General features: G+C 41.3%; 1 protein-coding gene across 4 annotated transcripts in view; it reads right to left on the minus strand.

Annotated features, from left to right (window-relative positions):
- LOC144668223 (phosphatidylinositol 4-phosphate 5-kinase type-1 beta-like) overlaps positions 1-24,039 on the minus strand; it is a 387,051-nt gene that overhangs the window by 226,292 nt on the left and 136,720 nt on the right. The window contains exons 15-16 of one of the 4 annotated variants that reach the window (XM_078530016.1): positions 18,718-18,835; positions 5,281-6,494 (exon numbers count right to left, since the gene is read on the minus strand). The exons of the other annotated variants lie outside the window; for them this stretch is intronic. Of the exons in view, the coding sequence (XP_078386142.1) occupies positions 6,492-6,494; positions 18,718-18,835 (121 nt within the window). The 3' untranslated portion in view covers positions 5,281-6,491. Of the gene's footprint in view, positions 1-5,280; positions 6,495-18,717; positions 18,836-24,039 lie in introns of those variants that run through there. 4 annotated transcript variants of the gene reach the window in all.

Here is a 24,039-nt window from a genome sequence, read left to right on the forward strand (position 1 = left end):
AGGCAGGAAAATGTCATTGAGGCCAAAAGCAGATCAGCCATGATATAAAATCCTGCGGATGCCGGAAATCTGAAACAAAAACTGAAACTGCTGGAAAAAAACTCAGCAGGTCTGACAGCATCTGTGGAGAGAAAAACAGAGTTAACGCTTCAAGTCCTTTTGATCCTCCTTCAGCCATGATCTTATTGAATGGTGAAGCAGGCTCGAGGGGCCGAATGGTCTTGTCCTGCGCCTAATTCATATGTTTGTATCTATGTCAGAGATTCAGATCTGCAGACTGAAGTTGTGTTTATATGCTGCCTTTCACAGCTTCCGGCTTTCCCAAAGTGGTTTACAGCCAATTAAGTATCTTCTGAAGTACCGTGTTAACGACTGGTCCCCAGGCAAGGTCCCCTAATTTGTTAACTTCCTCAATGGGACCCCAGTATTGTCATGCTCGCAGGTGAGGAGGAATGAGCTGGCTTGGTTGTTTGCAACAAAGTTAATTAAAAGGGGTGCCCCCCCCCCCCACCGTGGATACCTTGTCCCAGTCCAAATGTATTTATTTTTTGAGGAGGAGCCAATTTAACCAGGCTTTCTTGAGTGAAAGAAAGAGTAAGCTTACAAGTTACTAAAACCCCAAGAAAAATAGTAAAAGCACAACACAGAGACACACATCAGAAATGAGAAGTTAGCAGTCCAAATAAAAGTTTTTAAAAAATACACATCAGTCTTTGGCTTGTCCGTGAGGCGTAGATAATGGTATGTTGTGGCAGTTAAGTTGGGTGATTCCAATAGAGCTGACTTTGGCAGTTAGTTTGGAGACACTTGGTTCTGCAGGTTAGCTGAAAGACTTTCCGATTTCCTTTAGATTGTGGCTTCTGCTGAGCTTTGCCTCCAGTAAGAGTGAGAGGGGGATCCTTTGCCTGCAAGCTGCCAGGGAGAGGGGGGCACTGACTAGCTTGTTCTTCTGCTTGCAGTCATACACCAGCTTTTTAACTGATTTTTCCGTGTCTATTCTGGAAGGATAAAAACTAAGACTCACACCCAGAGTCCATGTTCTTTTCATCTCAGACCCATTTACACAGTCTGAGATATAAATCAACAGGAAATGGATTTTGGATGTCATGAGTCTTTTGTCTCTACAGGCACAGGACATTAAAGTTCATTCTTTTGAACCTTTCCTATCTCCCTTTCAAGTATCTCTGTTTGAAGAAGGCCATGACACCTTTCAGGTGCAACATTCCATGTCCTCTCAGGACAAGTATAATCCATACAAGAATTTTCCAGAAAGTGGCCACTTCACATTATCAGCCACCATATTTTGCTCAGTGTCTTTACTTGTATTTCTTTTTCTAAAAAAAATACATCTTCCTTAAAAAGTTCCAATTGCCCATAGGTAATTGGTATCATTAGTCCACTGTTGTAATAGTAGTCACTGTTGTAATGTACGAAATGCAGCAGCCAATTTGCACACAGCAAACTCCCACAAATATGATAGCGACCTGATCATCTGTTTTTATAATGTTGGTTGAGAGTTGAATTGATCGAGGACACAAGGACGAACCTCCCTGCTCTTCTTTGAATAGTGCCATTTAGATCTTATAAATAGAAGCAAAATAATGCCGGTGCTGGAAATCTGAAACTTGGCAGATTTTTTGAGTCATCTTGACAGGCCAGCTTGACATCAGGACTTTAACCTACAACCTCGGACACCAATTTCCAAAAGGTGCTGTTGCATGGAGCTTGTAAATAATTGAGCGTAAATACTGGCCTCGGCTATTAGACTTTTGGAAGCGGTGAAGCAGGACGACTCAGTAAAAGAAAAGTGGATAGCTGTGACTGTTACAATGAATTAATTACATTTAATCATTTTGCTGTCAAAATCTAACTAATCTTGATGGATGCATTGAGAAAAGCAAACTGAACTCTCCATTTAAACAAGTTTGAATTTGTAGTTCAATACTGACTGTGAAGATCATGTCTAACATTTGTGACATTGGGTTGCAGTCAGGGCACCATCCGTTCAAACCACAAAGATTTCACCCTCAGGGCAGTATCATACTTTATGAACAAAAACAGAAATACCTGGAAAAACTCAGCAGGTCTGACAGCATCTGCGGAGAGGAATACAGTTGATGTTTCGAGTCCGTATGACCCTTCATCAGAAAAAATATAGAAATGAGATGAAATATAAGCTGGTAGAGGAGGGTGGGAGGGACAGGTAGAGCTCGATAGGGGGCCAGTGATAGGTGGAGGATAAGAAGAGAATGCCAAAGATGTCATAGATAAAAGGACAAAGGGGTGTTGACAGTGGTGATATTAGCTAAAGGATGTGCTAATGGGGACATTAAGGGTAGCAAGCAGTACAAGCTAGTGGCAGATGGCCTTAGTGCAGGTGGGGAGGGGGGAAAGAATCGAAATGGGCTAAAAGGTGGAGATGAAACAATAGGTCAAAATAAATTTAAAAATAGGTGGGAAAAGAAAAATATATTTGTAAAAAAATTATAAGTTATTGGAAAAAGGGGGATCGGAAAGGGGGTGGGGATGGAGGAGAGAGTTCATAATCTGAAATTGTTGAACTCAATATTAAGTCTGGAAGACTGTAAAGTGCCTAGTCGGGAGATGAGGTGCTGTTCCTCCAATTTGTGTTCATAAAGTCACACTTTATGACTCTTCTTTAAGCGTCACTGAGGAGTTAGTTGAGAATGCACTGTACATAACATATTCCCTAAGGAAGGGGATAGAAATTACTTGTTCAGAACCAGCACGTCATCAGTCTCCTTTCTTGACAAGCTCTATAAAGTGGTTAAAGTCAAGTCTGGAACAATGTTTGTCACCAGAATGATTCCAATCGGGATGGGCAGCCCTGTATCTGGTGGTGCTCGATAAGGAATCTTAGCCTTAATTCTTGAAAATCTAAGCTCCACCTAGGTGGGGTGTTGAATTTGTGGTCACAACTAGGCATTCTGTGCAAATGCTCTTCCTCTTATTTCTGAGATACTGTGCAACATTTTATTTTAACTGCAGTCATGTATATCAGATATCCTGTACATGCCGAAACGGAACTTCACCATTTTATGTAGCTAAGAATTGTAGGGAGTTATAAAGAGAGTTATAAATAGTTAATTATGTATGATTGCCATTTACAATGTAGATTTTATGATCTAGTAAATTTTAGTTGAGGTTATCGCAAGTATTTAGCGGTTTCAAGTGTTTTGCACAATGATGGTTGTGCAAGCTGTCAGTCTGATTTGATTTCTTCCCCCCTATCCCCCCAAAACAGGTCTTGTAACCCCCAAATTTACTCACTGGGGTCATATAAAGCCTGAGGCATTAAGATGGGGTCACATCGGGGAAAAAGTTTGGGAAACACTTTTAACCAAAGCACAGGTTGAAATAAAATGTTGCAGAGGTATGAAGGAGTGTTGCTGAACTAGTAATCCAGAGACCGTTGGTTCAAATCCCATCATCGTAGTCTGAAAATCTGAACTCAGGATTTTCTAAAAATTTGAAATGACTGGCAGATGGCAGTAGAAGTGCGGTACCGTGAAGCTGTCAGATTGGGGTAAATGTCACTTTAGGGACAGAAATTTGCTGTCCTTATCCAATCAGGCCTATATGTGACTCCAGTGCTACATCAATGTGGTTCACTCTTACTTGCCTTCTGAAGTGCTCTAGCAAGCCATTCTGTTGTATCTAGATAACTAGGGTGAATAATAAATAAGACTTTTTTAAAAAAAACAAAACATCTTAAAAAAACAAACAAAACACATCTTAAAAAATGTCCTAAGATAACGAAGGGTCTGAGAAGGTAGGCATAAAAGTGCTTTTACTTGTGCAGATTCCAAAACTAGGGGCCATCAATATAAGAGAGTCACTAATAAATCCAACAGAGAATTCAGAAGAAACTTTTTTACCTGGACAGTGGAGAGAATGGGGGAACTTGCTACCCTTGAAGTAATTGATGCAAATAATATAGATGAATTTAGGGAGAAGCTAGATAAATACATGATGGAGAAAGGAATAAAAGCATGTGGTACGAGGTGAAATGAAGTAGGGTGGGAGGAGGTGCGTGTGGAGCACAAACACTGGCAGAGACTAGTTGGGCCAAATGATCTGTATGGTGTACTAGTGTAACTGTTCGCCTGGCCAGCAACACCCACATCCTGAGAATTAATTTAGAAAAAAAATATCTCCCAAGGCTTATGCCTTCAGTGTGGTGGCCCAGTACACAGACAAACTGACTTAAACTTAAGACTCAGGTATGCCTCAAGATATTTAGTTGAAGTTACCTCTTAGGGTATCCCATTCAGGGATTATTTCAGAAACAAAGAGTCACAGCTGTTTCAGCATCATTGACAACACGTGAAGAGGCGGTATGCAAGAGGCACACTATTTATCAGCGTAAGGAATCTTGCTTTCTCTTTAATGCTTCGAATCAATGAAAAGGTGAGACTTGAAGGGATGTACTTGTTTCTGCTACCTCCACACTGCAGTGGTGGACGGTTTTGTACTTAAGTGAATTTTAATCTCAAAAACATGCTAGGCCCAGATAATTGTCTCTTAACATTCAAGTGTCATCAATCAGCAGAGGAGATTCTTATATCCAACAGCTCTACCAACAATTTAATTGGCATAAGGACATCATTTGTTTTGTGGAGTTCACTTGCAAGGCAATATATTAACAGAAGTGCATGTTTCTTGTGCTCCCAAGCTATGGCAGAATGAGGGAAAGTGGTTTGGTTACACCATCTCCCATGATGTTGAGGATTTTGCCTCACGTTGGCTCTCAAACTTCACAAATCAAGTCAAACTAGGGATTAGGCTAAACTTACCTTATTGTCAAAAGATCACTTCTCCAGGCTCCACATTAAAACTCAAAGCCAGCCATCACTGGATTGCCTTGCGATTGCCTCCCCTCGAGGAACTTGCTTTAATGGTGCAAAGCTTTGCAATCTCCAAAGATGCAACCTGCTCTCAGATCGTCCCAAGGCTTTCAACATGGTGCAGTGCAAACCTCTTACCCCCAGTTGTAGCTAAGAACTAACTTAAAATCCAGATTCTTTCCTCTACTGGGTCAAAAGGAGCCCATTTTCATGCCCTTAGTTGTAGAGGTATGGTGGCACATGACTTGAACGCAGAAGTGGTTATTTAAAAGAAAACTAAGTGCATTGGATTCTCCTCGACTCAAGCAGAGAATAGGATGAAGGAGAGTGTAATGGGTTAAAAGGCACACCCAATTGACATCCTGTCATTAAAGTAAACATGCAGGTTGCAAATCAACAGAATTTTCTAGAATCAAGTTCAACTTTATTTTATTAATTCTCTGCTGGTCATTTCTTTCCAAGTGCTTTCTAATTGATTCAAAACATTGGTCGAAGAAACTGAAGTTCACTTTGCCCTGGATGCTGTTTAGTGCTAAACCATGTCCACCAGGGGATGCCAAACACCCCTTTTCATAAATTCTCAGAACGGCTACAGCAAGACATAATTTAAATAAATGTAGAGGCTCAACAATTGTGTAACATTTAAATAATCTGAACATGATTGCTTAAAGGAAATTTTTTTTTTACAGGTGATTCTACTTCAGAATGGCAGCAAAACTCAAGTCCTATACAATCTACATACATAATATGCAGCATAAATTTTAGCAGGCCATTTGACGCTTTATACTTTACATCTCAGAAGATAATTTTATCAGATAATTCCTGTACAATACTTTTGTTAAGTGGACATTAAGTTATAGGAAGCATCTCTCAAGCAAACTCCTTTACAATTTTAAAGATATTTATTTACAGAGACCTTTAAGACCACCCCGAAAGACTTCATTAAAATAGACCTTTTGTCATTTTTAAAATAGATATTGAGATGAAGCACACACATTTCTGTAAACTTTTTTGTTTCAAACTGACAAGTAAGCAAAACTAGGGTTTCTAGAGTAACTGTTAATGTAGTCATGTGCAAACATTGCAATTCAATGCAAGTACAAAGTAGGCAATTTTTTTCCAGAGCTGATTAAAAGACTGCTTCTTAGGAAATTTAGCAAAATAGAACAGTTAACATTTACGCTTTAGGCATAAGTGTTTTTGGCATCTGAGAAAAAACTTTTTTTTAAAACTGCCAGACACTGAAATGTATGCATTCAAAACTACTGAAGTAACAAAATATAAATCTGGTAGAATTTCAGAACCAGTAAAAATGACAAACTCTTTTCAGTTGATCAGGTGGGATCACAAAAATGGAGTGGGGGGGGGGGGACTGCATTTGTATAGCAGCAATACAGACTTGGTGCTGAAGTGTGAAATGTTCCTCGTGAACCTTGTACTGTTCAACGTCGGTTGACAAAGTCCATGGCACTTGCCAGAATCCTCTTCACTAAACAGGATTCCTGTTTGAATTCTTCATGAGCCGGAGTATATGACGTATCCTTCATTTCCAGGTGAAGGAAGGCTCAGGCTGGATTTGTATTCTTCCTCTGCCCAAATGTTCAACTAATTCTTCATGTTGATTTACTAGATACGAACAAAAACCATGGTAAGAGATTTTGTAAGGGAAAGTAGTTGCTTCGTAATGTTGCAATTCTGCATAATTTTTTTTGTTTTAAAAACGAAAACACGTTTTAGCATCTTTAAATAATTCATTTCAAGAATTCACTTTGCAGGTCCCTTGTGCCAAGCAACATTAACATAACTTGGCAATATTTGTTGTATATCAGTGTGAAGAGAAAATTTTTTTCTTCAAAGCCAAGTTTGACAGGTTAGATTTTTTTTTAATTTTAATAAAATTAAAATTACCTTTTGGATGCCATTTTCGGATATCTCAAATGTGACAAATGGTGACAGATTACAGCTTGGTTGAAAAGTGCAGCTGCAGTACAAAGAGCTGTGCTACTCATCTTAGTATCAATTTAGAATGTATTTCTTTTATTTACTTGGTAGCTTGCTGGAGGCAGAGCCAGATTAGTGGCTCCCTGGCTAATACATAATTTCCTCTGTTTGTACAGACCGTAAGAAACTTAGTTCTACCATTAAAAGAACCATTCAATTTTAATTCAAAAATACTCATTTATGGTAAAATACTCATCATGGCCCAAATCTTCTGGTCTCCCGATTGGCAGAGATGGGACGTACAAATGAAGATGCGTGTTAGGACCCTGTGGACGTTGTGGCGCATTGACCTACGTGGGAATAGCTCTGCTCCCCTGGATCCTCCACGAACATAATCTAGAGTTGGAGACTTTGGACAGTTCGATGTACTTACCTGGATAGTTACCCAGAAAATGTTAGACAGAAAAAATCTAGTCTAACCCCTAGGGCAAGTATGCAACTGACTCTCAGCGACAATCAATCACACTGATCCCCCCACCAACTCTGCCTCCTGACCTGACCAGACTAACCTCCCTGGCCTACCAACTACCCCCCCACCTCACCCATCTACCCACTCTACCATCCATTCATTTACCAACATTCAAATTGGACCTTTAAACTTATCAGATGCCAGCTAGTAGCTTAAAAAGGGGGACATGTCCTGTCTTTATTATGACTCTACTCCACTGTGACAGAGTTCTTTGAGGGATGCTGCACCCCACATTTCTGTTAAAGCCGAGCTCTGAAGACCCAGCAAGAAATGCAGAGCAGCGTCAAGTTGGAGGAAAGTTAAGGCAGAGCGGCAATTCGACAATGGTGCTGCTCCTCAGAAGATCTGGGCCCATATAACCAAATGCAATTACTGCCCAATAGCAATGTGAGTATTCAGTTTCTTCTGTTTACAACTAGAACATGTGCTTCCAGCCTTGAATTCAGTTTTCTTCACGGTCCAATTTTCTTCACATTTTTTTTTAAAAAGAGGAAAGTTTCAAGGTGAAGCTTACAAGCTGAACCGACTAAATGAAGCACATTCTTCAATTCAATAAATGAACTTCCTAATAAAATATTGTGGATTTCACAATGACCAGACTCTCTACTGTAGCTGAATCTACTTTGCCCATTTCTTCAAATTGTCAGTTGCCTTAAAATATCGTTCTTTCACTGTCACTGGGTCAAAATCCTGGAACTCCCTCCCTAACAGCACTGTGGATGTACCTACAGGACAGGGACTGCAGCGGTTCAAGAAGGCAGCTCACCACCACCCCGAGGGCAATTAGGCATAGGCAATAAACGTTGGTCTAGCCAGCAATGCCCACATCCCATAAATGAATAAAAAAATGTGTGGATTCAATACAAATTTTGCCAAAAATTTCACTGTACAATATAATTATGGATAGCAAGAAAATTTGCAATGACTACTGGGTTTTTGTATCTGGTGGAGGGGAATTGTGACATCTAGGAAAAAAATCACCACCATCTCTGAGCTATCAAGAAAGTGGGCATATTCTGATTATAGAATCATTATGCCACAGAAGATTGCCATTTGGCCCATCGAGTCCATGCTGGCTCTCTTAAGCAAACCAGTTTGTTCTGTTCCCCTGCTCTATCCCTGTGGCCCTGCACATTTATTTCCTTCATTGCCCATCTAATTTCTTTTTGAAATCATTAATCATTTCTGCTTCCGCCAACCTCATGGGCAGCAAGTTCCAGGTCATTACCACATGCTGCATCAAAAAAGTTCTTCCTCACGATCCCCAGCATCTCTTGCCCAAAACCTTAGATCTGTGTCCTCGTACCATCAGCTAAATCTAAATTTGTCATAATCTTGTACACCTCTATAAAATCTCCCCTCAATCTCCGCTTCTCCAAACTAACCTTGTTGCTAAAAACCCTCAACCCTGGCACCATTCTGGCCCCTGCCATTGCCACTGACGTGTGGTTGCCAGCTTGATAAGTGACTGTAGCACAGAGTGGTCACTCCTTTCCTGCTCAAGGTGCTTGGCCTTTGCTCGCAGGTTCCTCTCCAAAGGGGAGCATCCGAGATCAGGAAGTCTGGAGTGGAAGAACTCCTGTCTTTCTGTGGAGCTTCATGATAGTGCTCTAACAGTTTGCTGTCCTAACCACATTATTCTCGGAATGAGTTATCTGCGTGGGGCAAACCACTTAATTCTTTATCACACGCTGCATTATGTAACTTGCAAAAAAAAAAAATGACAAATAACGTGGCCTGCTGTGTTTAGAACCTGAACTATTAGAATTCTGAAGTACCTGCCATATTTTGGCAAAATGATGTCTTCCTTCATCCTTGTTCACCACTGAAGAAGAATAATTGGAAGTGCATTGTGCATTGTCTTATATTAGTGTGGGGGAGGTGGATAACTAAATCTTTGTAGCAAGTGAGTTTGATCTCAAATTCACGACCAAAATGCAGACAGAAACCCTCAAACTGAAGATGACCTTCAAAAGTTTTGCACAAGGGAAAAAAAGACCAGCATTGAAAAGTAATTGATTGGCTCTGTAACAGATCATAGACTGGGATACGTTTCAGTTGTTGGAAAGACATAGTGCGGAACCCATGCTTGCTCTCAAGCCTGTACATATGCAGCATTATTCCCATGTTTTAGACATAATGGAAAGGCTGAGTCCACTTCACCTACCTGTTCAATTTTGTTACTGCCACTAACCTAAGGAAGGTCAGATTCACATTGGGGGTACCTAGGTAAACTGAGTCCATTCAGATGTAAAACTGGGATGCAGGTGACATGAATGTGGAGGTAGATTCCTCATTTTCCAAGCATTTGACCAAAGACCCAATGGACAAGTGATTTCAACCTGGGGCAGTATATCCTCGTTGATGGTGAACAATCAGTTTGGATTGTTCTCTCATATGGTGGTTCATCGTGAATGAGGGAACATTGCCTGAAATTGGAGTAGTTCACTCAAAGCAGAATATCGCTACGTGTAAATACTTGGTGCTGCTGTGCGCTGAAGACACATCAAAAGGCCTCACCGCCAGTCTGAGATATATGTTTTCAAAATTTATCAGTATTGTATTCAAAACATTAAAAGTACAATTGCCTCAGAGTCTTAAATTACAGAACATAATACTGGATATGCAAGAGAGATATTTTTAGTCTCTTTTGCTGCTCACTGTGATTAACTTTAAACAGAGATTTTGGTCAAATGTGCCAGTATAAAAGGTAATCCTTAAATGACATGATGATCTAAAGTTTCAGCCATTGCATTAACCACCACCATCCCCCACCCCACACTTCACCTTGGAGAGCGGTGAACCATTGAGCATGTACAACAGGAATCAATTCTCCAGAATTATAGAATTATTAGAAATAGCCCTGGGATCATCTGCCCTTTCAATCCTCGAGTGAACAAAAGCCAGAAATGCTGATCATCTGCTTCAAAGGTGGACTGTTGGCGACTCGTTATATTTTTGATTAGGAGGTGCAACAACTAATGATGTCTCCAATGATTAACTATCAATATAATTTGCCCACCATTCTAGACTCTCCTGCTCTCACAGATTCCTTACATAGTTCTTGCTTTTAACTTTGCACACAAAAAGTTCAACCTTAAGAACATTTGTCAAAGTACTCAGATGCTTGTGACTTCCCAAAACTTCAAAGCATTTCATGTTGCAATATGTACATTAGACAAAGACCACTTTCAGTCTTCATTTTATGGTCATTGTGGGTTGGAATTTTAAGTTACTTTGCCCTCTTAAAACAGCAGTTGCGCAATCCCAAATCTAATCTGGTTTTCCTCCTCTGTGGTTTCTCTTTCTGTTACGGTGAACAGAAAGATTATAATAAAAGAGGAAAACAAAATCTATGCTTTTGGAAAATCTATATTTGACCGTGGGTTTGAGCTGCACTCGAAAGAGACTTGAACACATAAGCCAGGTCAACACTCCAGTACACTACTGACGGTGTGCTGCACTGTTGGGAAGTGCCATCTTTCAGATGAAATGCTAAACTGAGGCCCTTTCTGCCCTCTCAGGTGAAAGAAAAAGATCCCAGTGCCACTACCTGGAGGGGAGCAGGGAGCTTGCCAGTATTTATCCCTCACCAACATTATGCAAGATGATCTGGGGTATCATCTCATTGCCGTTTGTGGGATCTTACTATGCACAACATTCACTACCATGTTTCCTATATCACAACACAGTGCTTTATTAGGTGTGAGGTGCATAGGATAGCCTGAGGTTGTGAAAGGCGCAATAGAATTGCAAGTTATTTTATTTCTTTTAGCAAAGTAACTGGAGGAATGGCATGTTTCTGGCAGGAATTCATGATAGTAGGTGCTGAAACGCAACTATTTACCAGATCACCAAAGACAAATTTAAATATTTTAACTAAGCTTTTATTTCCTACAGGCACTCCCTGTGGTCAAGCACTGAAATACTACTCAAATACTCAACAAGGAAGTGACCTTGCTGCTGCCTGCAAACCTATAAATTATCGTCATAAATCCAACTGCCCAAACAATCCACCATAACACATTTAAAGGCAGTTAGTTACCGTAAGGAATTATTGTGTCCGGAGAAGAAGTATTCTAAGCTCCAATGGAGACCCGATTGCTTGAGACAGATCTTACTTTGCTGCAGCACAAATCCTAATGTCATACCACAGATTTGTACACAGATTCCTGTAGTTTATACCAGGAAACTGCCACGTGATAAAGTGGGAGACTCACGAAATAGGGCCTTATTGTATCTAATTATTGGAGGTAGGATTTTGGCACAATTTACACTGATTTAGACAATTATTGTCTAAGTAATTAGTTTGCTGCACAACAATTCTTACATCAACTCTGATAGTCACTACATTACTAAACTAGCTTAAACTGGTTAGACGGGGAGGAATCTAGTAAAAATAACTAAAGTACGAAGACAGAAGAAATAGGAGGCGAGAGTAAAAGTCAAATCAAGGTCAAACCAACTAGGGCAACAAATGGTTAGGGAACAAATATAGTTATAAAACAAAAGTATAAAAGGAATTTTAAAAATAAAAATAAAAAGTATCATCTATGAACGAGGAGTTAAATTGCCTGTACAGCAATGCACACAGCATCCAAGATAAAACAGGGGAACTGGAGGCAATAATCCACAGTAGGGATCCTAATGTGGTTCGCATAACTGAAACATGGCTACATAAAGCGCAGGACTGGACTGGCATAGCTTTTTCTCCTTTTCCCAATTGTAGGTTTGTTCAGTCGCACCTCATAGGGCAGTCAGGTTTTGGAAGTAGGTTATGAAGTGTGGAAGTGAAGTAGACACAGGTGAAAAGGAATAGTCAAAGAAGAGATGGCCTCATTTCTGCTGATATAAGATCAGAAAAGAAGCTGAAGGGCCTTTAGTGACTAGGATTGAACTATTTCAGGTCACAAGTGTGCCCCTTTTAACCGGATGTCATAGCAGAATTCAAAACGTCTTGTATAAAGTTGAGCACTAGTTTCTGTACCTCTCAAATCTATATGTCATTGCTTATTTTAGGTTTATCACATAGGAACATTGGTTCTGAAATTATGCTGTGGGTTATTAGTGTCCAAACACATGTCTGCATGTGGCGATCAGGATGACAAATGGTATGTTAACCTTTAGTGTAACGGGGTTGGAATAAGAATAAGGAAGTCTTGCTGCAGTTATACAGGGCTCTGGTGAGACCACACCTGGAGGATTGTATAGAGTTTTGGCCCTTTACCCAAGGAAAGATAGACTTGCCTTACCTGTGCAAAGAAGGTTCTTTAGATTGGTTCCTGGGATGTCCTATGGAGGAGAGTTTGAGTAGAAGGGGCATATATTCTTTGGAGTTTGGAAGAATAAGAGGTGATATCATTGAAATGTATAAAATGTATAAAAACTCTTAGATGACTGAATTTGGGAGATGTTGGGAGTCTAGAACTTGGGGTCAACATCACAGGTTAAAGGGTCGGCCATTTGGACTGAGGTGAGGAAAAATGTCTTCACTCAGAGGGTTGTGAATCTTTGGAATTCTCCACTGCCAGAGGGTTATTGTTGCTCAGTTGTTGGGTATATTAAAGAAGGAGATGGATAGATTTTTGAACCCCTAAGCAAGGGATATTACAATAGTGCAGAAAGGGGAGCTGAGGTAGACGATCAGCCATGATCTTATTGAATGGTGGAGCAGGCTCTGCTCATATTTCTTCTTCTTAAACTCCTCTCTCATATTTAGCAGAGACATGAATCCATTTTTTAGAACCTTACAGCACAAAGCAGGGCATTAGGCCCATCATACCTGTACAGCTCTGTAAAAAGCACTATCCAATTAGCTCACTCCCCTGCTCAATCCCCACAGCCTGTAAGTTTTTCTCTTTAAATTTACAATTGCATCTACTGCCATAACCCTTTCATGTGATGCATTTGAGATCCCAACAACTTGATGCTCTCTTTTGGATTGAGGGACTCACCTGAGGCCCTGTCTGTTCCCTTGACTGGATGTAAAAGATCCCATGGCACTATTTAGGTTAAGAGCAGAGGCATTCTCCCTGATGCCCTGGCAAGTATTTATTCCTCAACCAATGTCACTAAAACAGATTATCTGGTCACTATCGCATTGCTGCTTGCTGTGTACAAATTGGCTGTGGTGTTTCCTACATCACAGAATCTCACAGTGCAAAAGAGGCCCTTTGGCCCATCGAGTCTGCACCAACACGTGAGAAACACCTGACCTACCTACCTAATCCCATAGCCTTGAATGTTATGACGTGCCAAGTGCTCATCCAGGTACTTTTTAAAGGTTCTGAGGCAACCCGCCTCCACCACCCTCCCAGGCAGCGCATTCCTGACCGTCACCACCCTCTGGGTAAAAAAGTTTTTCCTCACATCCCCCCTAAACCTCCTGCCCCTCACCTTGAACTTATGTCCCCTCATGACTGACCCTTCAACTAAGGGGAACAGCTGCTCCCTATCCACCCTGACCATGCTCCTCATAATCTTGTACACCTCGATCAGGTCGCCCCTCAGTCTTCTCTGCTCCAACGAAAACAACCCAGGTCTATCCAACCTCTCTTCATAACTTAAATGTTTCATCCCAGGCAACATCCTGGTGAATCTCCTCTGCACCCCCTCCAGTGCAATCACGTCCTTCCTATAATGTGGTGACCAGAACTGCACACAGTACTCCAGCTATGGCCTCACTAAGGTTCTATACAACTCCAACATGACCTCCCTACTTTTGTCATCTATGCCTTGATTGATAAAGGCAAGTGTCCCATATGCCTTTTTCACCACCCCACTGCCTTCAGAGATCTATGGACACACACGCCAAGGTCCCTTTGTTCCTCAGAACTTCCAAGTGTCATGCCGTTCATTGAATACTTCCTTGTCAAATTACTCCTTCCAAAGTGTATCACCTCACACTTTTCAGGGTTAAATTCCATCTGCCACTTATCTGCCCATTTGACCATTCCATCCATATCTTCCTGTAGCCCAAGACACTCAACCTCACTGTTAACCACCTGGCCAATCTTTGTGTCATCCGCAAACTTACTAATCCTAACCCCCACATCGTCATCTATGTCGTTTATATAAATGACAAATAATAGGGGACCCAGCACAGATCCCTGTGGTACACCACTGGACACTGACTTCCAGTCAGTAAAGCATCCTTCTGTCATCACCCTCTATCTCCTACAATTAAGTCAATTTTGAATCCACCTTTTCAATTTACCCTGAATCCCATATGCATTTGCCTTCTTTATAAGTCTCCCATGTGGGACCTTGTCAAAGGCTTTGCTGAAATCCAATTAAACTACATCAACTGCACTACCCTCATCTACACACCTAGTCACCTCCTCAAAAAATTCAATCAAATTTGTTAGGCATAACCTCCCTCTGACAAAGCCTTGCTGACTATCCCTGATCAAACCTTGCCTCTCCAAGTGGAGATAGGTTCTCTCCTTCAGGATTCTCTCTAATAGTTTCCCTACCACTGACATGAGACTCACTGGCCTGTAGTTCCCTGGCTTATCTCTACAACCCTTCTTAAATAGCAGAACCACATTAGCTGTCTCCAGTCCTCTGGCACCTCCCCCATGGCCAGAGAGGAATTAAAAATTTGGTTCAGAGCCCCTGTGATCTCCTCCCTTGCCTCCCTCAGCAGTCTGGGACACAAATCATCCAGACCTGGAGATTTGTCCACTTTTAAGCCTGCCAACATCTCCAATACCTTGTCACTCCCTATATCAATTTGCTCAAGAACCTCGCAGTCTCTCTCCCAGAGTTCGATACCTTCATCCTCATTCTCTAGGATGAAGACGGACGTGAAGTATTCGTTCAACACTCTACCGATGTCCTCTGGCTCCACCCATAGATTGCCCCCTTGGTCCCTAATGGGTCCTACTCTTTCCCTGGTTACCCTCTTCCCATTGATATACTTATAGAATATCTTAGGATTTTCCCTACTTTTACCAGCCAGAGCTTTCTTATATTCCCTCTTTGCTCTCCTAATTGCTTTCTTAAGCTCCACTCTGCACTGTCTGTACTCCACTAATGCCTCCGCTGATTTGCTTCCCTTGTACCTGCTAAAAGCCTCTCTTTTCCTTCACATGTACATTTGTATGCTGTATAAATGTAAGCCTTTTTTTTCTAAATGGCAAAATGAAGCCTATTATGTCTGCCATAACTAAGGAGAACAAAATCAATTAAATTTAGTAACACAAGCTGAAATAGCAAATAAAAAGCAAAACAGAATTGGTGAATTATCATAAAATCCAAATTCTAACTCTCACCAGCGTATAAGTCACTCCCTTACTTTATGGTCGATGTTTCAGTAAAAATCCAAGGAGTCATATTCATGTTTAAATTGTTCCCCTATATTTACAGGACATAAAAACATGCATGAAGATGCGACTTATACATCAGTTTTTATGCTGCATAAAATCATGCGTAAATATAATGAATTCATCACTTTGAAAAAAAATCATTCAGCATGAGCATTTTCTCTCAAGATTAAAGAAAATCAAGAGGTTGCAGAGCACACATCTTCATGCAATTTTCAATCAGACTTCTTTCAATGGCATAGATTTTTCATGCAGAAAAGAAAAAGGTTTCCAAATATTGTATGGGGCTTTCTCACATTTCTTCCATTACTTCTCAAAAAGGAAAATCTTGAATGTGGCACAGTGGCCACACATCAGTTGAACGTAGGCATAATGTGAGATTCCATGGTGACAAGAATTCTACAAGACGTCAATTCACATTTACAAATCTGATCTTAGTCATGATTACACCTCCCTATGGGGATGCATTGGCATAAGGGGATGCTATGGGCATTGCTGGCACCAGCCCCTGGTAGAATACGGACATGCAAAGATGAAGAGGAACTTCCTGTCATCAGTTGTCGCTCCAGATAACCAAAAATAAACCAACAACGAATCACAGCCACAGAGACAGGACCTTGCAAGGGGAAAATAAATAAATAAACCACAAGCCATTTCAACTGACGCTAGCAGAAAGGCAACCCCAACATAGAAACAGGAGAGCCTGTTCCACTACTCTGAGATCATGGCTGACCTGCAACCTAACTCCATATACCCATTCATGACCTTTGACCTTAATATCTTCGGCTAACTAAAATCTAGCAATCTCAGGTTCACAATTGATCTAGCATTCATTGCCATTTGTGAAAGAGAGTTCCAGCTTCTACCACCCTTTGCGTGTAAAAGCATTTCCTAATTTCATTCCTGAAAGGTCTGGCACTAATTTTCAGACTATCCCTGGTCCTAGACTCCCCAGGCAGAGGAAGTAAACTCTTTCTATCTGTGTCTCTTAACATCTTGAAAACTTCTGATTGAAAGGCACGTTGTGCATGTCAGTTCTGTTCATCTGCACCAGCTATATCTCTCTCTCTCTCTCTCTCTCACTTCAAAAACTCTCATCTAGCTCAGGTTCCAGTCAGATCGACATTTTCATTTGGTTGTTGGTTTATTTTTGGTTATCTGGCAAGACAACTGATGACAGAAAGTTCCTCGTCTATTCATTCCCGTATGCTACCCGGAGCTGGTGCTGGAGGTGCCCACAGCATATAGCCTGTCCTTCCATTCTCATCAGAAAATAGCATTTAGAGACAAGTATAGGGAGTAGAGAACTGCGTGTGAATATAAATCACACACACTCGCACATTCAAACGAATGGTGAAAAAGCAGTTTTATTCCAAATGCACCATTGGTTTTTCACCATATTGGGGCACCATTATTTGAAATGCTTTTCCATCCAAATTTACGAATGTGTGGTTTCCAGCACGCTTCTGACAGTAGTTTGAAGATGCACAACAAATACCAATTTCCATGCAAACTCTATTCCTGGATAAAATCTCAAACAGAATAAGTGGGATACAGATATATTTTAGTAAGAGATTTGGTGTTATTATAGCAGACACAACTAACATTTCCACTAATATAGTATACATGTGTAATTGTGTCAGCTTTGGTTCAGTGGATTATACTCTGTCCTGGGTCAGTTGGTCATAGGTTCAAGTCCCATTCCAGGGATTTGAGTGCGTAAGTTAGTCCAGAACTTCCAGTGCAGTAGTGGGGGAGTGCTACAATCTTGGAGGTGCCATCGTTTGGACGACACAATAAACTGACCCCTGTTTTCCCTCTTCAGGAAGATGTAAAAAAGATGTCGTGGCACTATTTCAAAGAAGAACAGGGGAATTTTTCCCGGTGTCCTGGCCACTATTTATACTTCAACCAACATCACTGAAACATACTACTTGGTCATTATCTTATTGCTGTTTGTGGGAGCTTGCTGTGCTTCCTATATTACAACAGTAGCTATACTTTCAGGGCACTTTGGGAGGGCCTGAGATTGCAAAGGCGCTATATAAATACAAGTTCTTTCTTTACTTGTCATACATGATTTTTTTTAAAAAAAACTGACTGGTGATTAATAAGGCTGACGTTGGTCTTTTTGCAGAACAATGGCAAGCCGCTGTTTTCTCTCTAGTCTTCATTCAGTACTTGCTTTGTGTTAAGACTGTTGAATGCTCAATAGAAATAATTTTATAGGGCAACACGTTGCAACCAAAGGTCATTTAAAATGAATGAACCTTCAAAACAGACAACGTACAATGTGAAATGAAATGACATCAAACAAAATCAGAGCTGCACTAAACTTCTCACATGCATATTATAAACTCATCCTGAATTTTTTGTATTTGTGATGTTTTAAATACTTTTGACATTGTACCATTAACCATAAATGACGTTCTTTATCCCTCCAACAACCCCCCTCCACTGATCCTGTTACTCTGAAAAGTCACTTCATCACTGGGCACACTATGCATTTAATCTATTTGCTCACAGGAGTCAAACTAAGCTAAAATAATTCATTTGTGTTCCAGTATTCCAGTGGTTTATTCTAATTTCCCACCTGCCTGGCAAACTGGGTCAGGATGCGCTGGGGCATAAATAGAGAGTTGCTAAGTGCCCACATGGGCACAGATCCAAAATTGTCGACTTGGCAGTGAAATAAAACAATTTAACAGCAAAATAAACTTCTCAAATCGATCCAATCATCTTTTAGTTCATTTTTCATAATTAAATTATTCATATACAGGAGGAGAATAAACTGTGTACATGCCATTTACCTCCGTTAATATTTTGTAAATAAATATCATATGATTCAGTGACAAATTCAATGAAGAATAGAGTTGTAAACAAGCCGTTTATCAATCAGAATTACAAAAGAAAAAGTAATACTTTAATAGTTGTCGGCATACAGGTATTGCATTTGTGATTCAATCATGTGATTGTAACTGAGCATTTGCAGCAGTAAAAATAGAAGCCTGTGTTCCTGGTGGGCAGGAGATCCCTGTTAATAGGTACTTACCAAGTGAATGTCGAATTCAGAATCGTCATCATTTTCTATTTCTAATGTGCTTTGCTCCAATGTTAAACAGATTGCGCTGTCTTCCAAAGTGACAGTGGAGCTAGTCGGGTTCTCTTCCCTGAAATTACAATTTTAAAAAGAATTAATGAAGGCAGTTTGCCAGTAACATCTATTTATGGTACGGTTCAGCACCCGATGTTGGATGAAGGATTTTTGCATACTTAATAAACCTTTGACATCAGATGAATATCAGTGTTGGTTTGCAGCAGCGAGGAAACACATTCAGTATCTGAAGCCATACAGTATTTGGGCAAATGCAAAAGGACAAGAGTGGCAGTAGGGTTTAAAACCAAAAAAAAAATTGAAGGCCAAATGTTTTTCCGTTGCAGGGGAAACGTATTGGGGATGGGGGTGCAAAACAATTTTATTTTATTTTTTAAAATCTCAAACAGAATATGCAAGGTTACAGGGATAAGGCAGGGGATTGGGACGAGGTGGAATGCTCTTTCAGAGAGCCAGTGCAGACTCGATGGGCCAAAAGGCCTCCTTCTGCACTGTAAAGATACTGTGAAGTGGGATACATGTATATATCAGGAGGAGATTTGATGTTATTATGGCAGACACAACTAACATTTCCACAAATATAGTATACATCTGGCTAAAATCTGGAATATTGAGATAGGACTATGTTTGAATGAGGTGCACTAGGGCAGAAACCTGGTTAGGAAAAAGACACTTCAGATGTGTACAACCCTTAACATATCTGCTCACTGGTTACGACTTCAACTATGCACTAAGGCTACCTGACAATATATTTTAAAAAGTGTGAATGGGACTTCCACAACAATAATATCAAGGTGCAAGAACAACCTTTAAATTGTATTCATTAGTTCATATGACGATTATATACTTTGCCCATCTTGAAAAGACTCCAGAATGCCTACTTTTTTTTTGTCCAACCACTGCAAATTCCTGCTGATTGAAATTTGCTGATTCCAAGCAATTTTGCCAACACCAGATGGGGGGGATTTGGTGCAAAATGTCTCGCTGCGCACATTTTGACAAAAATCATTGGATGTGTTGCCATGGAAGATGGTATAGTGACTGTAGAAATAAATTCATTGCGGGTGGCTTCCTTCACCATCCGAGACCACGCTCTCCCCACCAACTACACCTGGTTGGGGATTTTCCATATCAATGAATGCTCCCTTCTACTTTTGTATGACCAACACAAGGATCACATAGCTGCTCTTTCAGTTTGGAGACTAATTCAAAACCAACACAAAACCCAAATTGCATCACTTGCTCATTTCAGGAAGCCTTCGATGGTTTTTAAAAAGCCGTGAATAGCTCTTCATCTAAGTGGGAACACAAGATTTTGTTCTAAACTAGTCTTCTTTATCTCTGAACTGAATGGGCAAGTCTGCAAACTCTACACTTAATTACTTTCTCCAAGTAGTGAACGCTGAAACTCAACAGATGATCCTTTGTACCACTGCAGCAGCTGCTTTCGAAACAAACAGAGCATCGGGAATTTCTCTTTGGTATCAATACCAAATTAATGCCAACTTGTGTGTGTAATTGTAAGTCACGAGCAAATGGAAACAATAGGGAGTTACCACTGCAAATCGGAAAGGAGTTACTGTGACCTACTAAATGTAACAGTGAGCGGAAAAATGGGGCTGGAGGGGGTCGGGGCCAAAGCTCACAAACCCTTTGAGGGTTGAATCTTGCAAAGAAGTTACAGTATTCATATGTAAAATATAATTTCCGAGCCTTATTGAAACAAAAGAGGTACACACATTATTCCACAGAAGCCACTGGTGCAACATGAATTTATAACAGGATGTCAAAGTGCTTAGTTACCATATTTCTCAGCAGTTATTTTAAACAAAAAACAGGTCAGGGTTCGCGATTGTTCTCGTGTTCGCAAGAAAGGCAGAAACCTCCTGAAAATGATGTGGAATGTTTCGAGAACATTTCCTTCAAATAAAGCACATAGAACGAGCTTTTCGGCTGAAAAGATTTGGCTAAGCTCCTATTAAGAGCTTTACGCTTCAAGGAATGAGCGCCTATTAAGATGTAAAGTATGACAGCAGTTTCTCAAAGATAAAAAAAAAGCTTAAAGGGCACCCAAGAGTGAGGCTCTTTCCTTAAGGATACAGTGAATTAGGATTAAAGAGAGAAGCATTACTATTTACTGCAACATCCGATATCTTTGTCCTATTCTAAGTCAACAGTTACAAATACTGTGGCTGCAAGAGGTCAGAGACTGGGAATTCTGTGGAGCAACTCACCTCCTGACTCTCCAAAGCCTGTCCATCTACAGGGCAAAAGTCAGGAGTGTGATGGAATACTCTCCACTTGCCTGGATGAGTGCAGCTCCAACAACACTCAACAAGCTCCACACCATCCAGGACAGAGCAGCCCACTTGATTGGCACCACATCGACCATCTTGAACGTTCACTCCCTCTACTACTGACGCACAGTGGCAGCAGTGTGTACCATCTACAAGATGCACTGCAGCAACTCACCAAGCTCTTTTGACAGCACCTTCCAAAACCCACAACCTCTACCACCTAGAAGGACAGGGGCGCATGGGAACACCAACTCCTGCAAGTTCCCCTCCAAGTCACACACCATCCTGACTCGCAAATATATCGACTTTTGTTCATCGTTGCTGGGTCAAAATTCTGGAACTCCCTCCCCAACAGTACCTTTATCCTACAAACCGCAATGGTTCATGGCAGCAGCAGCTCACCACCACCAATGGTCAGGGTCATAAATGTTGGCTTTGTCAGCAATGCTCAGAATGCATGGATGAATTAGAAAAAAAGAAACCATCAATGGAACAGAGAATAATATTGGAGAGAGTCATTAATTCAATAGTCTTATTTCATGTGTGCACTGATGCTAGGTACAAAAATATACTTATCATAAAAAACCCCAAACCCTCCTCTTTAATCTATCATCCAGCAGGGTTTAGGGATACCCACATATTGAGGCTAGGTGACTGATAAATTGTTCCTTGTTCTATTTCTTTCTTCTGCCCCTCTGCCTAACACTTCTTGGGCTCTGCCTCTGTGCCCTTATGCTGCTTAGTTTGCTTTGTGTTTGGTGGGAAACAGCGAGTTGTGTGGGAGAGAGCAGCAGAGATCTTGCTGGCCACATCGAGTGGTGGGGAAAATGTGAAATCCCACTCCTGATGCTTTGTATCACTCACTCGCCACCCTGTATGCTTCCCCAGTCTCCAACAGCTCCATCACAACTAACCCTTCAGTTATCCCTTACTCCTCTGACTCCTTCAGGCGTTCAACTCTCTCCTCCATCTTTACCCCCTTTTTAATATAATTTAAAAAATTTTTAAAGTTTATTTTTATTTAGCTATTAATTTTTATTTTTTTAAACCCTTTTTCACCAACCCGCCCCCAACCACAGGGCCATCTGTCACTTGTTCTTATGTTTTGCTTTCACAGAGCACTGACCCTTGTTCTGCTATTAACACATTCTACTATCTTACCTTTATGCCACTATCAGCACCTTTAGTCTTTAACACCACCATTAACACTCCCTTCATCTTGTGTCCATGACATGTTTGTCAATCTCTGCTGAGCTCCCACCTATTCCTGACCTGCTATTTTGCTCCACTCCCTCTTAAACAGTATAATATCCATCACATTTCTACCTCTCTAGCTCTGAAGTCATATGGACTCAAAACATTAACTCTGTTTCTCTCTCCACAGATGCTGTCAGACCTGCTGAGTTTTTTCAGCATTCTCTATTTTTATCCCCTACTCCTCTTTGTACCAGCCTATCACTCCTACAACTACCCCTATGAACTGTACCTCTGTAGCTGCCCCTCACCTTTAGCGCCCTGTTGTTTAAACTTAAGGGAGAACTGTCAAAGTGGGGCAATAGAAAGCGTGATTAATATATCAAATAATAGTGCAGCTCCAACAATTCAAAGCTCAACACCATCCAGGTCAAAGCAGCTGCTTGATCAGCACCTCATCCACTGCCTCCACCACCGACACACAACGGCAGTACTGTGTATAAGTCGCACTGCAGCTACTCACCAAGGCTCCTTCAACAGCACCTTCCAAACCCATGGCCTCTACCACCTAGAAGGACAAGAGCAACAGACACATAGGAACACCAGCACCTGCAAATTCCCCTCCAAGTCACACACCATCCTGAGTTGGAAATATATCGGCCGTTCCTTCACTGACGCTGGGTCAAAAATCCTGGAACTCCCTCCCTAACAGCACTGTGGGTGTACCTGCACCACATGGACTGCAGCGGTTCAAGAAGGCAGCTCACCACCACCTTCTCAAGGGCAATTAGGGATGGGCAATAAATGCTGGTCCAGCCACTGAAGCCCACATCCCGTGAATGAATAAAAAAAAAGTGGTGTAACAGAAATGGACAGACTTTAAGAATGTAGATATGTTTTTTTGGTAAAGAGAGAGAATTCAGTTGCACTGGCCAGAGATAGAAGATACAAAATGACACAGCACAGGAGGCCATTCAGCTCATTGTGTCAGCGGCAGATATGTCCAGAGATTAGCAAAACTTTACATTAAAGATGCATGATAAACATGTCATATACTTTAACACTGGAAGGTGGCAGAAATGTTGACACTTCATATGGGTTGAGGCACAGAGCACTACTGAAAATTCATGATGCAGAAAGTAAGGTTAGTGTGCACAGAGAAGACCTGCCATGCACACAAATTTCAGTAAGCTGAACAAATTTTGGAGCCAGAAATTCTTCTGCAGCGCCAGCCCTCCTGTGGTGGAAGACAGCTGCTCAGGGTTTGCTGAAGCAGGGACAGGTGGTGGGAGATGGAGGTGTCAGGTCTTTGCTCAGAATCTCATCAATTACTAATTTGCCTAGGGGCCTGGAGATGGTGGGACTTCCGTCTGCGCCAAACCTTCCTTTAGGCAAGGAAATTGGCCATCCTCACCTGGTGCGGCCTATATGTGACTCCACACCCTCAGCAAGCAGGGTTGATGAGCTTGCCTTGCCAGCGATTCCTACATCCTGTCGATGAATTAAACAGAGAAAAAAAAAACTCTTCCATCTGCCCTGATGTCAGAGAGAGGGAATTCCCAGACCAGGTATTTCCTTGTCCCCTGCCACTTTGCAGGCCAGTGCACATGGACGCCCCCCCCACCCCCCCACCCCCACCCCACCCCCAGGATGAACCCGTTGTGCAGTTCGCTTGAGCAGTGGAGGTTGGGGTGGGGGTGGGGGGAGGGGTGTGTGTGTGGCAGGGGGAAACGTGGGGTCAGCTGGGGGTCTGAGCCCTCCCGATTGG

The sequence above is a fragment of the Cetorhinus maximus genome, chromosome 2 (genome assembly GCF_964194155.1).
Source record: "Cetorhinus maximus chromosome 2, sCetMax3.hap1.1, whole genome shotgun sequence".
NCBI lineage: Eukaryota > Metazoa > Chordata > Chondrichthyes > Lamniformes > Cetorhinidae > Cetorhinus > Cetorhinus maximus.